Source organism: Rhinopithecus bieti, unplaced genomic scaffold, assembly GCF_001698545.2.
Source record: "Rhinopithecus bieti isolate Rb0 unplaced genomic scaffold, ASM169854v2 scaffold_1618, whole genome shotgun sequence".
Classification (NCBI taxonomy): Eukaryota; Metazoa; Chordata; class Mammalia; order Primates; family Cercopithecidae; genus Rhinopithecus; species Rhinopithecus bieti.
Window position 1 is genome coordinate 4,559,832 of NW_016803937.1, and position 15,661 is coordinate 4,575,492.

General features: G+C 47.4%; 1 protein-coding gene across 2 annotated transcripts in view; it reads right to left on the bottom strand.

Annotated features, from left to right (window-relative positions):
* The window catches only part of CRISPLD2 (cysteine rich secretory protein LCCL domain containing 2), a 96,291-nt gene that overhangs the window by 32,194 nt on the left and 48,436 nt on the right, over window positions 1-15,661 (bottom strand). For both annotated transcript variants that reach the window (XM_017860680.1, XM_017860690.1), the window contains exons 8-13: window positions 14,264-14,324; window positions 10,665-10,731; window positions 10,052-10,182; window positions 9,240-9,283; window positions 4,919-4,991; window positions 1,773-1,848 (exon numbers count right to left, since the gene is read on the bottom strand). In XM_017860680.1, coding sequence (XP_017716169.1) covers window positions 1,773-1,848; window positions 4,919-4,991; window positions 9,240-9,283; window positions 10,052-10,182; window positions 10,665-10,731; window positions 14,264-14,324 — 452 coding nt within the window. The remainder of the gene's footprint in view (window positions 1-1,772; window positions 1,849-4,918; window positions 4,992-9,239; window positions 9,284-10,051; window positions 10,183-10,664; window positions 10,732-14,263; window positions 14,325-15,661) is intronic.

Genomic DNA, 15,661 nt, shown 5'->3' on the forward strand with positions numbered 1-15,661 from the left:
TTTTTTTTTTTTTTTGCTTTATAGGTTTAGCTGCTATGTTGTTTGGTGTGTATAGTTTTTATTCCTTTTCCAGTAAATTGTATTTTTTGTGCCATTGTGTAACATTACTTTATCTCATTCAGTACATTTAACTTTAAATTCCACTTTTTCAGAGAGGAATATTGCCACTCTTGCTTTTCATGTGTGTGTTTGTATTTGACTGGGATAGCTTTGCTCAGCTCTTTATTTTTATATCATTTGAAAACCTCAGCCTCTGTCTCTTAATGGTAGAATTTGGTTCAAACATTTGGTGTAATAATCGACATATATTATTTTACTCCTTCATAAAAATTCTAACCCTTATAACTCAATTTTAGCTGAATCACTTTCAAGAAGAAAAAAAGACCCATTTAAAGAGGAAAGAAAAAAGATAGGGGGAAAACGCTTAGTCATGAAGCCTGCTCTGACCTTACAGAGCCCAGTGACCTCATATTTACAGGAATCTGGAACAAATTAATGCAGACAGAGGCAAAGATGGTGGTGGGGAGGCGGGGGAGAGCTGTAAAGGAGGGGATGATGACAAGCAGCTGAGTAAAGCACTATCTGCAGGCTAGGTGTGGTGGCTCACCCCTATAATCCCAGCACTTTGGGAGGCCAAGGAGGGAGGATCGCTCGAGCCCAGGAGTTCGAGATCAGCCTGGGCAACATAGTGAGACCCTGTCTCTATTCAGAAAATAAAAAAATAAAAAACATTAGCTAGAGATGAATGATGCTGCCCTAATCACGGAATTTTAGATCTAGAAGATTCCCTGGATTTGATAATCCCAGTTCTGGGCCATTCAACCACAAGGAAATAGCTTGGCAAGATCACATAGCCTGCTGGCAGCAGAACTGGGACCACAATCACATCGTCTGTGTCACCATGTCCCCAAACCCTGGACAACCAGAGGGAACAGACTATGTTCTGCAGGATTCACCTAAGAAAAACCAGGCTAAAGCTCCCTGGTTAAAATTCGGAGGGAAAAAATAGAGGAAGAGATTCGTATAACAAGAGTGCTATTAACAAGCAGTAAATTAGGGTAGTCTGTATTATCGTCTTTGTGCTTTTAGCTAGGTGTGTGCATAACCGAGAAGAAATACAGTGCGTGGACCAGTTTCTATAAATGCATCCAGAGAGCTGGGAAGATGACTAAATAGCTGGAAAAATGAACTGTCTGAAGCATGAGAGCCTTCAAACTATGAAAACATTTGAGTAAGGCCAGGCACTCCTGAATCTACATTCATGAGGACAGGTAGGGAGGAGCACTACCATCTCTAGAAATGGGGAAATGGGGGCAATGTTTGCAGAAATGAGTGATCTAAACTTAGCTAAGGGGTTGGCTGGCTGCAGTGACTCACACCTGGAATCCCAGTGCTTTGGGAAGCAGAGGTGGGCGGATCATCTGAGGTCGGGAGTTCAAAACCAGCCTGGCCAACATGGTGAAACCCTGTCTCTACTAAAAATACAAAAATTAGCCAGGCATGGTGGTGCACTGTGTAACCCCAGTTACTTGGGAGGCTGAGGTACGGGAATCATTTGAACCCGGGAGGCAGAGGTTACAGTGAGCCAAGATGACTCCACTACACTCCAGTCTGGGCAACAGAGTGAGACTCCGTCTCTAAATAAATAAATTAATTAATTAATTTAGCTAAGAGGCACTGGAATAAAGTCTCAAGTATCCAGATTTTGGAGCTTGCATGTTGAGGTCTTAACAGGCTTTGAGAGGCAGTTGTTGCAAATGCATCCTACTCACATCTGCGTAGATGTTGGTTCCAAACACCGGAGCCCAGTAGGAAGGCTCGTCTTTACAGTGTGCCGGACAACGGACTCTGGAAAACAGGAAGCATTTATGTGATGGGTCTGAGCACAGAAAACCAAACTTCTTAAGCTGGCTCTCTTTATTTGAATTCCAAGATTTAAGCTCTTAGACGAAAGGAAACCCCCACAGAGTTTTCCTCATTAAGAAAAAAAACAATACTTCCCATCCTCAGCAGAGGTAAAGATATTAATATTTTGCTTCTCTTAAACAGTGTAGATAGAATTTTAAAACAGTGTAGATAGAATTTAAAAAAAAAATTTTTTTTTTTAAATTTTAAATACACATCCACGAAAGACATGCATAAACAAAAAGGTAAAGGGAATAAACATCTAAGAGAGAAGAGTGTGGAATTGTGAGGCCGCCCCTCCCATTCTTGGGTGTTGGCCAGTTCATACTGTGGGTATGTTACGGAGATTAGCATCGAGAGACTTTTTCTAAGGCCGCTTCCCTGTGTGGAGGAGGAAAGGGTGGAGGGCCCTCACCTCAGTGAGTCACAGAATATTCCAAGGACGGGGCACTGATAACCTGTGGTGGAAGGGGTTAGATCACTCCGTGTCAGTCCCCACAGATGCTCCAGGGGATGAGGAAAGCACCTCAAACTGGAAATGAGTGACCCCTGGGTGGTTTGACAAACTCAAGCTGGGAAAGAGCACGGGCTTTACTTAAGAAAAGATCTTCTTTGTTTATCCGGAACAGTCCACCGTGGGCTGGAGCCCAGGGATCAAGAAACCAAAATGGCAGCTAGAGGCCATAGGGTTCCAGATGGGCAGAATTCTGGGAAGGAAGAAGGCCTGGCAAACGTACCAAGAAGTTGAAACAGTTCTTAGGGGCGGGGAGAAAGGGAAATGAGTGGGTAGAGAGAAAGGGTGTGTGTGTGGATTTAAAAAAAAAAAAAAAAAAAAAAAAAAAAAGGCCAGGCGTGGTGGCTCACAACTGTAACGCCAGCACTTTGGAAGGCCGAGGCAGGTGGATCACCTGAGGTCGGGAGTTTGAGACCAGCCTGGCCAACATGGGGAAACCCCATCTCTACTAAAAATACAAAATTAGCCAGGCGTGGTGGTGCAGGCCTGTAATCCCAGCTACTAGGGAGGCTGAGGCAGGAGAATGGCTTGAACCTGGGAGGCAGAGGTTGCAGTGAGCCAAAATGCACCACTGCACTCCAGCCTGGGCAATAAGAGCAAAACTTGGTCTCAAAAACAAAGAAAACAAACAAAAAAAAAGAATTGGAGAGAGTCTAAGAACATTCTCCATTCTCTCCTACTTCTTCTTTTGGAATGGCAGGTCAGAAATTAACATTTTGGATACTGTATTCTGTCAAGTTTTTCTGTTTGTATTTTCTGAAATTCTTTCCTTCTGCTTCTTTCTAATATTCAGGGAAAATCTACTAAAAGGCTGTTATCCCCACTCGAACATTCAAGGGGGATCAAGACGGTGGTGCGGAGGCAGTGGAGGCCCAGAGAAAGGCTGAAGTGGGGTGGTGGCCAAGGGAAAGGAGTCTGGGCCCCTCCCAACCATTGCCCTCCCAGGCCTTTCCCTGCTCAGACCCTGGGGTCACCACTTATTGTCCCTTGGAGAATCCACAGGTCTCCAGCCCAGTATAAGCGCTCATGAAGGCCACACCACTCAGCCTCCAGGGCAGATGTCTTTATCCTCAGAGCATTTCAACCCAGGGTCCTGGGACTCTCATTCTATTTCTAATTTTACAATGGAGCTAAGTCAGAAAGTGTGCTCTGTTTGAAGGGCAGCTTAGCATTACAGATGTATTATATGATCTGAACCCTGGGGAACATCTATAAAGTGGAGACGTCCCAGAGACCCGTGGCCTTTTCCATCTGAGAAGGCGCCTCAACCCATTCAAATAGGAGGATGTGTCCCGTGCTCCCTTCCCAAGAGGATCTACCAGGAACTTCAGTGACAGGCATTGCCAGGACACCCTTTCTTTTATGCTGGGAGGCATCATCCTCCACGGATCAGTCATTTGGGGTTAGCTGCCTGTAGAACTGATTCCTGGGACGAACCCGTTGTCACGTATCCACAGGATGGAATGCTGCGTAAGGATTTGAAAGAATAAACAAACACACTCCACAACACGGCTGAGTCTCCAACACGTGACACAGACTGAAAGAAGCCACAGACACCCAGGACCACACCCCACCACGGCGCCATAATTTTGCTGAAAAAGCAAAATCAGAGCAATAGAAAGAAGCTCCCTGGTGGCAGGGGTGTGGCTGAGAGGTGGAGGGAGAGGGACTGACCACCAGGGCAGTAATGACATGGGGCAGTGATAGTGTCCTACGCTTTGATGGGTGGTGGTCGTGATCCGTATGCCTTGACCAAAACACATCATGTACTTCCTTTTTTTTCTTTTTTTTTTTGAGATGGAGTCTCGCTCTGTCACCCAGGCTGGAGTGCAGTGGCCAGATCTCAGCTCACTGCAAGCTCCGCCTCCCGGGTTTACGCCATTCTTCTGCCTCAGCCTCCCGAGTAGCTGGGACTACAGGTGCCCGCCACCTCGCCCAGCTAGGTTTTTTTTGTATTTTTTAGTAGAGACTGGGTTTCACCGTGTTAGCCAGGATGGTCTCGATCTCCTGACCTTGTGATCCGCCCATCTTGGCCTCCCAAAGTGCTGGGATTATAGGCTTGAGCCACCGGGCCCGGCCCACTTTGTGTACTTCTAATGGGTGGATGGTATCATATACCTCAATAAAGCTGATTTTTTATTTTTATTTTATTTATTTTGGGGCAGAGTTTCACTCTTGTCACCCAGGCTGGAGGACAATGACGTGATCTCAGCTCATTGCAACCTCTGCCTCCCGGGTTCAAGCAATTCTCCTGCCTCAGCTTCCCAAATAGGTGGGATTACAGGCACCCACCACCATGGCTGACTAATTTGTTTTTAATTTAGTAGAAATGGGGTTCCACCATGTTGGCCAGGCTGGTCACCAACTCCTGGCCTCAAGTGATCCACCTGCCTTGGCCTCCCAAAGTGCTGGGATTACAGGCATAAGCCACCTCACCCAACCTAAAAAGCTACATCTAACATCATGCATAGAAAAGATGACAGATCAGGCCCACCTTACCTTGGGCAGTGAGTCGCTGGCTTTTCAAAAGGGCACAGCTGAGCAACGGTGGTGTAGCAGTCCAAATCCTGCACTGTGAACAGGAGCAAGGGGGAAAGGGTCAGGTCCCAGCATGCCTGGGCCTCAGGCTACCGGGCTGTGAAATGGGCCACTAGACTACCATGGCCTATGGGTTCCCTGGGCCCTTGAACAGAGCTGGGACTAGGACCCAGCAGGCTCCTCGTACCCCACCTAGGGGCACTCAAGAGATGAGACCAAACCCACGGCCTGAGTGTGTCTGCGGGTTGAGGGTGTTGTCACCCCCAGTGGTTTCTCTGTGGAGCTGATGGTGCTTTTCATCTGAATGGTGACTGTCTTATTTGGAAGCTTTTCCTGACTTGATCACCTTTGCTCCTCATAGCAGGTGTTACTCTGAGTACGCAGATGAGGAAATGGGAGCCCAGAGAGCTGGGAGTGCCCCTGGAGGCCTCCCAGGACTGAGGTGGGAGCCCAGGTTTCCAGTGCCTGCTCTAGAGCTCTTGCTGACGTGCCACCGACCTCCTGCTGTTAGTCAAAGCACATTCATCCCTGCTGAGGGGCAAGGGGCTTTTTTTTTTCAAGGTCATTTATTGTGTTTAAACAACAGAGGTAAGGAAACAGTTCTAATACTGGCCACCTGTGATCTTTGACAGCATGTCTTTATTTAGTCCAGGGCTAGGTAAACTTTTTCTTTTTCTTTTTTTCTTTGAGACAGAATTTTGCTCTTGTTGCCCAGGCTGGAGTACAATGGCACGATCTTGGCTCACTGCAACCTCCACCCCTGGGTTCAAGTGATTCTCCTGCCTCAGCCTCCTGAGTAGCTGGGATTACAGGCACACGCCACCACGCCTGGCTATTTTTTCTATTTTCAGTAGAGATAGGGTTTCACCATGTTGGCCAGGCTGGTCTCGAACTCCTGACCTCAGGTGATCCACTCGCCTCAGCCTCCCAAAGTGCTGGGATTACAGGTGGGAGCCACAGCACCCGGCCTCTTTTTTTGAGATGGAGTCTCACTCTGTCGCGCAGGCTGAAGTGCTATGGTATAATCTTGGCTCACTGCAACCTTCACCTCCTGGTTCAAGCAATTCTCCTACTTCAACCTCCCGACTCGGCTCACTGCAACCTCCACCTCCTGGTTCAAGCAATTCTCCTACTTCAGCCTCCCGAGTAGCTGAGATGACAGGCACCCGCCACCACGCCTGGCTAATTTTTGTATTTTTAGTAGAGATGGGGCTTCACCATGTTGGCCAGGCTGGTCTCAAACTCCTGACTTCAGGTGATCCATCTGCCTCGGCCTCTCAAAGTGCTGGGATTATAGGCGTCAGCCACCACACCCGACCAGGCAAACTTTTTTCTTAAAGGACCATAGAGCAAACGTATTTGGCTTTGTGGTCCTTATGGTCAATGTCAAGATTAATCAATTCTGCTGCTGTAGTAGAGAGGAGCTATAGATGATGTGTGAATGAATAGGTGTAGCTGTGTTCCAACAAGACTTTATTTACAAAAGCAGGCAAGGCCGGGCGCGGTGGCTCAAGCCTGTAATCCCAGCACTTTGGGAGGCCGAGGCGGACGGATCATGAGGTCAGGAGATCGAGACCATCCTGGCTAACACGGTGAAACTCCGTCTCTACTAAAAAAATACAAAAAACTAGCCGGGCGAGGTGGCGGGCGCCTGTAGTCCCAGCTACTCGGGAGGCTGAGGCAGGAGAATGGCGTAAACCCGGGAGGCGGAGTTTGCAGTGAGCTGAGGTCCGGCCACTGCACTACAGCCTGGGCGACAGAGCGAGACTCCTTCTCAAAAACAAAAGCAGGCAATAGGCAGGATTTAACCCACGAGTCATCATTTGCTGAACTCTGCTGGTCCAGTCTATCACTTGAACAGGCCATGGCTCTACATAGCTATTCCACAAAGGAGATTGGTTTAGTACATCAAGGGACTTCTACTCAATGGGGAGATCATTCACATTAGGTTTGGAAGAACATTTAAAACGAGGGTGTCCAGGCCAGGCACGGTGGCTCAGGCATGTAATCCTAGCACTTTGGGAGGCCCAGGTGGGCAGATCACCTGAGGTCAGGAGTTCAAGACCAGTCTGGCCAACATGGCGAAACCCTGTGTCTACTAAAAAAAAAAAAAAAAAAAAAAAAAAAAAAAAAAAAAAAAAAAAAAATTAGCCAGGCATGGTGGCAGGTACCTGTAATCCCAGCTATTCAGGTGGCTGAGGCAGGAGAATTGCTTGAACCCATGAGGAGGAGGTTGGAGTGAGCGGAGATCGCGCCACTGCACTCCAGCCTGGGTGAAGAGCAAGACTCTGTCTCAAAAAAAATAAAAAAGCAAAGGTGTCCAGTCTTTTGGCTTCCCTGGGCCACACTGGAGAAAGAATTGTCTCGGGCTACACATAAAATACACTAACACTAATGATAGCTGATGAGCTACAAAAAAAAAAGGTCCATGCATAAATCTCATGTTTACAAATTTGTGTTGGGCCATATTCAGAGTCATCCAGGGCCACATGCAGCCAATGGGCTGTGGGTTATACAAGCTTGATTTAAAGGNAAAAAAAAAAAAAAAATTAGCCAGGCATGGTGGCAGGTACCTGTAATCCCAGCTATTCAGGTGGCTGAGGCAGGAGAATTGCTTGAACCCATGAGGAGGAGGTTGGAGTGAGCGGAGATCGCGCCACTGCACTCCAGCCTGGGTGAAGAGCAAGACTCTGTCTCAAAAAAAATAAAAAAGCAAAGGTGTCCAGTCTTTTGGCTTCCCTGGGCCACACTGGAGAAAGAATTGTCTAGGGCTACACATAAAATACACTAACACTAATGATAGCTGATGAGCTACAAAAAAAAAAGGTCCATGCATAAATCTCATGTTTACAAATTTGTGTTGGGCCATATTCAGAGTCATCCAGGGCCACATGCAGCCAATGGGCTGTGGGTTATACAAGCTTGATTTAAAGGCACAGAAATATATTACACACACACACACACACACACACACACATATATATATATATATTTTGAGACAGGGTCTTGCTCTGTCACCCAGGCTGGAGGAGGAGTCTAGCGGCATGATCATGACTCACTGCAGCCTTGAGCTTCCAGGCTCAAGCAACCCTCCCATCTCAGACTCCGAAGTAGCTGAGATACAGGTGTGTGCCACCCTACCCAGCTAATTTTGTGTATTTTTTGTAGAGACGAGGTCTTACTGTGTTGCCAGGGCTGGTCTCAAACTCCTGGGCTCAAGCAATCCTCCCACCTCAGCCTCCCAAAGTGCTGAGATTACAGGTATGAGCTACTACATCAGCCAGACGCATAATTACTTAAGAAAAAATTAGGTTACCAAATTGTAGGTAACTCCATTTCAAGTTTTAAAAGTCATCAACATATATATTACCAATGTACATACTTCTAATACTTAGAGAAAACAAACTGGAATATTTGCCAAAGTGTTCACCATGGTTATCTCTGGCTGCTGGAATTTAGGTCATCATTACAAAAAAAAAAATGTTCCACTCCATGTTTAAATTATCTGGAATAAACAGGCATTCTTTTTGCAATAAGAAAAAAAGCTACTACATATTTTAATAAAGATATCTAACTAGAACTTTTGCATGGAGGGCAAATGATAAGAGTTGCTGTCCCAAAACAATGGCATGGTCTGCCGGCAGAGCTCCGGGGAGGAAGCTGGAATGGCTCCTACATCCCTGCTTGCCTGAGATCATTCCAGTCAAGGGCGCCATGTGGGCAGCTACGACCCATCCCCTCACTTCTGGTTGGAGCATGCTCACCCATCGTGCATCCCACCTTCCAAATGAACATACACTGAGCAATGTAAAAAGCTGGGCCAGAGACGGCAAGTAAGTGCCACAATCTTCCCTTTACCTCCCTCTCTTGTCCATGGCAGACATTACTAATCTATCAAGCTCTGTTTTCTGCTGAGCCCAGATGGAGGCCTCAGAATCCTTCTTAACACAACACTCCAAGTAGCCATTACCAATTGACAGAAAGTGGCACTCCCAGTGAAACCTCTCAGCCACTCTAGCCCTAGGCGTCAGTACATCTGTGACATTCAGCTGGCAACCTCAGCCCTGTGTTTCTGGTTCAGTGATCTCGGGCCAATTCCAAGTCCAGATATTCTTAGAAGCTGGTTAAAGAAATGACATCTTGAAAAAGCCTTGACAATGATGAGAACCATAATGTTCACAGGCAGGATAAACATTCAGTCAGTGACTCAAGGAAGTGAAATTTCCACGAAAATCTGAGATAACCCAGGTATTATGGTTGCAAAAGAGACTGGCCAGCTTACCTTTCACTTTTGACACCATGAATGAGCTGGAAGGTTTGTATTTGCTGTTAAGGAAAAAAAAAGCCATTAGGTAAATGCAAATAGAATCGCTTCTACAAGTGAACACTTGCTCCTATACTTATCTTATTTGCAGTCTTGACTGGACACTTTTCTACTTGTTTCCTATCGGCCTGAGAGCTCTTAGAATGTTCTAGAGCAGGGTATCTTAACTTTTTTTGTATCAAGGACTCCTCTGGTAGCCTGGTGAGGCCTATAGACCCCTTCTAAGAATAATGGCTTTCAAATATATAAGATAAATTTAATCTAAGCACAGCTGCAAAATAAACGAATTTTAAAAGACAAATTAAAACATTATAAAGGAAGTTAGTTATTATATTAATATCATGATCAAATTATAAAACCACATTTGCATTAGAGTTAGAGCTGCGGGTTTGTTTTTTGTTTTGTTTTGTTTTTTTGAGACGGAGTCTTGCTGTGTCACCCAGGCTGGAGTGCAGTGACACTATCTTGGCTCACTGCAACCTCCGCCTCGGGCTCAAGCAGTTCTCCTGCCTCAGCCTCCTGAGAGTAGCTGGGATTACAGGTGCGTGCCACCATGCCTGGCTAAATTTTGTATTTTTAGTAGAGATGGAATTTCACCATGTTGGTCAGGCTGGTCTTGAACTCCTGACCTCAGGTGATCCACCTGCCTCGGCTTCCCAAAGTGCAGGTGTGAGCCACCACACCTGGCCTGTGTGATACTTTTCAAAGTTTCAACAACACCGTCATAAACAGGAAAGCCGTTTCACGGAGCCCTGATCACAAGTAGTTACCTGAGGGACTGCACGCCGTGTCTCTCAGACTTCACGAAGAAGGGGACCTTCCCGTTCCTGGTAATGTCCACCAGGCCGCCCTTGTCATCCAGGACCCCGTAGTGGATGGCGGCGCGGCATATGCTGGACGACTAGCGGGAAGGGGAGGGAAGACCAGAGTCATATTCTCAACTTCTGTCAGCAGGTTTCACCAGAAATACCCAAACATTTGTCCTCAACTCACTAAAGCCTGAAGGACAAGCCAAAACTCACCCTGCTCCTGCCTCTCGCCTCTGTCCACAACCACACATTTGTTCCTGGGGTTGCTTACCTTAAAAACTCATCCGAGTTGCTTTACAGACTAAGAACAGTGACAAACAGCCCCTTCTCCCTGCTTAGTCCGCTGTGTGAATGCTCCGTCTAAGACGGGGACTGGCCTTCAGGCGGATCAGTCCCCAAAACTGGCTTTGCTAGTTTGTAAGCCCATAAATATACACCCGCCCCAGTTCTAGAAATGCCAGGCTTGACTAAGGAGTGGAAAGAAAATCTTTTCCTACTAAAGCCAACCACCTGCTTTAAACATATGCAACGGGATCCCACACAAGCCATGGAGAGGAGGACCGGCCACACTCACACTTTCATAGAACAGAGTTCCAAAGATCTTCGCCTTGTGGTTCAGGCAGCCTGCTGGGCACTGGTACCTGACAAGGAAGAAACAAAATGATGTTCAGAGATAAGCAGTTGATTACATCTCACAATGAGTTTATCATTTTTTTCATCGATAGCTCTATTGCTAAATATAGAAAAGCTTCATTTATGCAGATTCCATTGTTTCTGGACAAGTCAGACTTTACCCAGGTGCAGACTGAAGTTTATATTCACACAAGCATAATACAGTTGTCCCTCGGTATCCATGGGGGATTGGTTCCAGAACTTTCCTAGGATACCAAAGTCTGCAGATGCTTGAGCCCCTTGTGTAAAGTGTCCTAGTATTTGTGTATAACCTTTGGTCTTTTCCCGTATGCTTTAAAGCATCTCTAGATTACTTATAATACCTACCACAAGGTAAATGCTATGTAGACGGTTGTTACACTGTATTTTTTTTAAAATTTGTACCAGTCTTTTATCATTGTATTGTAATACCATAAACTTTAAAAATATATATTTTTGATCTGCAGTTGATTGAATCCAAGGTTGGTTGAATCGGAGGCTGGTTGAATCCACAGAAATAGAAGGTCAACCATAGTCTTTTTTTTTTTTTTTTTTTCATTAAAAACAAACAAAGCCAGACGCGGTGGCTCACGCCTGTGATCCCAGCACTTTGGGAGGCCGAGGCAGGCGGATCACGTGAGGTCAGGAGTTCGAGAGCAGCCTGGCCAACATGGCAAAACCCTGTCTGTACTAAAAATACAAACATCAGCTGAGTGTAGTGACAGGTGCCTGTAGTCCCAGCTACTTGGGACTGAGGGAGGCTGTGGCAGGAAAATCACTTGAACCCGGGAGGCAGAGGTTGCAGTGAGCCAAGATTGTGCCACTGCACTCCAGCCTGGGCAACAGAGCAAGACTCAGTCCCAAAAAACAAACAAACAAAAAAACCCCAAGATAGAGTCTCACTCCATCACCCAGGCTGGAGTGCAGTGGCACGATCACAGCTCCCTGTAGCCTCAACTTCCTGGGCTCAGGTGATCCTCCCACCTCAGTCTCCCAAGTAGCTGGGACTAGAGGTATGCAACAACACCCAGCTAATTTGGGGGGGTTTTCCCATGTTGCCCAGGCTGGTTTTGAACTCCTGGGCTCGAGCAGTTCACCCACCTTGGCCTCCCAAAGTGTTGAGGTTACAGGCACAAGCCACCATGCCCGGCCTGCAAGGATTTTTTAATAGGGTAAGACTCAATGATGGTGCTGCTATTCATGGAAGTATAAATCACTCTGATGTTTAAGAAAACCTTTAAGAAAGACTTAAAAACATTTATATCCATTAGCTCTTCAGTTTCCCTTGTAAATATATATTCCAAGCAAAAGTCAGAAAGCCAGACCTGCAAGCATATCTCAACTGTTTATTTATTTATTTATTCTTTTTTATTTTTGAGACAGAGTCTCGCTCGCTCTGTCACCCAGGCCAGAGTGCAATGGCGCAATCTTGGCTCATTGCAGCCTCTACCTCCCAGGTTCAAGCGATTCTTGTGCCTCAGCCTCCCGAGTAGCTGGGTCTATAGGGGTGTGCCACCATGTCCAGCTAACTTTTGTATTTTTAGTACAGACGGGGTTTCACCAGTTGGCCAGGCTGGTCTCAAACTCTTGGCCGCAAGTGATGCACCCGCCTTGGCCTCCCAAAGTGCTGGGATTACAGGCATGAGCCACTGTGCCTGGCCCCAACTGTTTATAATGGTGAAAAGCTGGAAATAAGCCAGCAGATAGCAAAGCAATGGCTAAACACGTTCATGTACAGTCGTATGTCAGAGTATCACGCAGTCACTGAGCATGAAGTCTGTGAGGAATACTTGGAAAATACTAAGTAAAAATACATAAGCAGGTTAGGCACAGTGGCTCATGCCTATAATCCCAGCACTTTGGAAGACCAAGGCAAGTGGATCACTTGAGGTCAGGAGTTCGAGACCAGCCTGGCCAACATGGTGAAACCCCATTTCTACCAAAAATACAAAATATGAACTGGATGTGGTGGTGTGAGCCTGTAGTTCCAGCTACTTGGTAGGCTAAGGTAGGAGAATCACTTGAACCCAGGAGGCAGAGGTTGCAGTGAGCTGAGATCGTGCCACTGCACTCCAGCCTGGGTGACAGAGCAAGACTCCAAAAAAAAAAAAAAAAAAAAAAAGGAAAAGAAAAGAAAAGAAAAGAAAAGGAAAATACATAAGCAGCATTAGCCTCATCTGTGCACAGAAAAAAAGGCTGGAAGGAAATACATCAAATTGCTACTGGTATTGATGAGATTTTGGGACACATTTTTTTCTTTCTACCTTTTTGTTGTTTTCTTGAATCATTATCAATGAGCGTAGATACCTTTTCAAGTCAGAAGAAAAAGCCCACTGACTATTATTTTTATAAAAGCACCATGAACAGAAAATAGGTGTGCCAGACTGTGGGCGGCTTCTACAGCGAGACTCAGGATGCTCCCACCATGGCAGATTGGGGCTGAGTAACTCTTCTTGACTGGAGGCCTCTAACAGCCTTCGTGTGGACAGATTCCCGCCTCCTCCCTGTGTGGGGAGTGCCCCACCCACCCCAGCTCTGGAACTGCCTTGATGTTGTCTGACAAGGAATGTTCTCCAACACGTGCTCACCTTTTTCCACTGAGTACTACTCAGGGGAGAAGCTCTCATGATGCGCTTAGCGTTCAGAAAGATGCATCGCCACAAAAGGACACCTCCAGTTTCTTGGCAGCCCACACTGGGCAGTGCACACGGCAGAGGCCCCTGCCAGGCACTGCCTGCTTTTCCCCAATTCGCCCAGCATTGAGACATGCAGGTGCTACCCTAACACTGAGTGCGAGGTTTTAGGCACTGTTATTCCACCGCTGACTGTTGACACATTGGGCTCATTTCACCAACAAACGACAGCACCACATGTGAGCCCACTGAGCCGCCTCATCCTGGCTGCTCCAAGCCTCCAAGCCCCTCTCATCACAGTCCTGCCAACATCTAAGTGAAGTGTTCTCCTGGCAAACTAAATTCCAAACCCTTGTGATATAAAACCGAAGATTCTACCTTCCCTTTTTAACATGTGCTTTAAATAACTCAATTCAGCTTTTGGCAAACTGATGCCAGAATTTGTAGGAAGATGAGCAAGGTCCCCTCTCCCAATGACATGGTTTTCCCATTTGACTCTGGGGGTATGCATGCGGCGGCTGCACCTGTTGGCTGCTTACTACCACAAAGAACAGCCCAGCAGTCACACTGCCAAAACCAAACTCGTTCTTTTTGGCAGACAGTGTTCATCATCTGAGTGACTGCATCAGCTAGATGGATTTATTCATCTACCATGGAGGGGATACAGGGGTGGCCCATCCGTCCAGTGGGGCCCACTGGGAGCAGCCTGCTCAGATCCTGCAGCATTCCCATAAGATCTGCCAATGGCCGAGGTGAGCACGTGCCCGGACACTGCCCAGCCCTAACCCCTGTTCTGCTTGGTGAGAGTAGCTTGCTAAATATGCAACAGCAGGACAGCCCAGCACAGCCTCAGAGGCCACAGTGGCAGGACAGCCCAGCACAGGCTCACCTGTTACACGTGGACCCTTTGCACCTGTCCTTCATCTTGGTGTCACATCTGACGACTTGGGCTAGGAGAGAAGTGCAGAAATACACATCACGGCACGAAAGCAGGAGGATGAGAAAACCCTTCCCCGTGCTGAGGGACATTTTGGCACATTCTGCAATCCAATCCATGCTATTCTAAGAGCAAGGGTGATGCCTAATGGTTGAAGGCTTCCGCTGGGGGCTCAGACCCCAGGCCCACCGCTTTACAGTAGCAGAGCGACCTTGGACAAGTTACTTCCCCCTCTGAGGTTCAATTTCCACATATGAACAACGGGGGCAGCGACAGTACCCACCTCCAAGGGCTTTTGTGAGCATTGACAGAGAAAGTGCACTCTGGCCTTGGCAGGGTGCCTGGCATACACTATGTGCCTGTGGTCCCACAGGGCTCTGCAAGGCAGGACTCCTGAGGGGGTAGGGAGGACGTTGCTCCGAGTCTGTGGGGCGGAGGACCCAGCCAGGCTCACCTGAGTCATCTCCCCCATCGCCAAGATGCCTTTTGCAAAGCTTTTTGCTTTATTTTATGGGAACATATCAGTCTTGGAGTCATGTTATAGTTTGAAAAGGGATGTAAACATATGTTATTAAAAGAAACAATGGCACCATTTTGAACTCCTGGACGGACGAGGCCTCCGCATATTTCCTGGTCAAAGCAAGCTACAGAATGCTCCAGCATCATAGAGAAAGACATTTGAGGAGGACAGAAAGACTGGTGGGGGCAGGGGAGACAGGAGTTATGAAAAGAAGAGAGGGGCTCTGAGAAGGCGGGTGTGAGGCTGTTCCTCCAAGAGGGGTCCAGTTGTAGGGCCTTTGAGGCTTGTGGAGCAAACGGGGAGAGCCAACGGCATCCAGCTCAGGCCTCCAGCCCCGCCTGAGCGAAAACACCCCTCCACAGCCCCAGGCCTGCAGAAACAGCGGGTGCGAATGAGGTCCCGCAGCAGTGTCCGGGGAAATTGAAGGTGAGCTGAACTCCACCATGGGGAGGTGAAGGCAGGGAGAACAAAAGCTTGGGGAGCTGAGGTGCCCGGGGAGCCAAAGGGCCAGAGGTGAGCAATCCCCAATATTTTGGGGATTCCTGAAGTCTCAGGGGGAAACATCTCCCCGTCTCTACTAAAAATACAAAATTAGCTGGGCATGGTGGTGGGCACCTGTAGTCCCAGCTACTCAGGGGGCTGAGGCAGGAGAATTGCTTGAACCATGAAGGCGAAGGTTGCAGTGAGCCGAGATCGTGCATTGCCCTCCAGCCTGGGTGACAAGAGCGAAACTCCATCTCAAAAAAGAGTTGTAGGCAGCTCTGCAATTATCTCAATGTACAGGGAGGCCTCAGCTGGCACTGGGTGACCCGCGTTGCTGCAGCTCATCC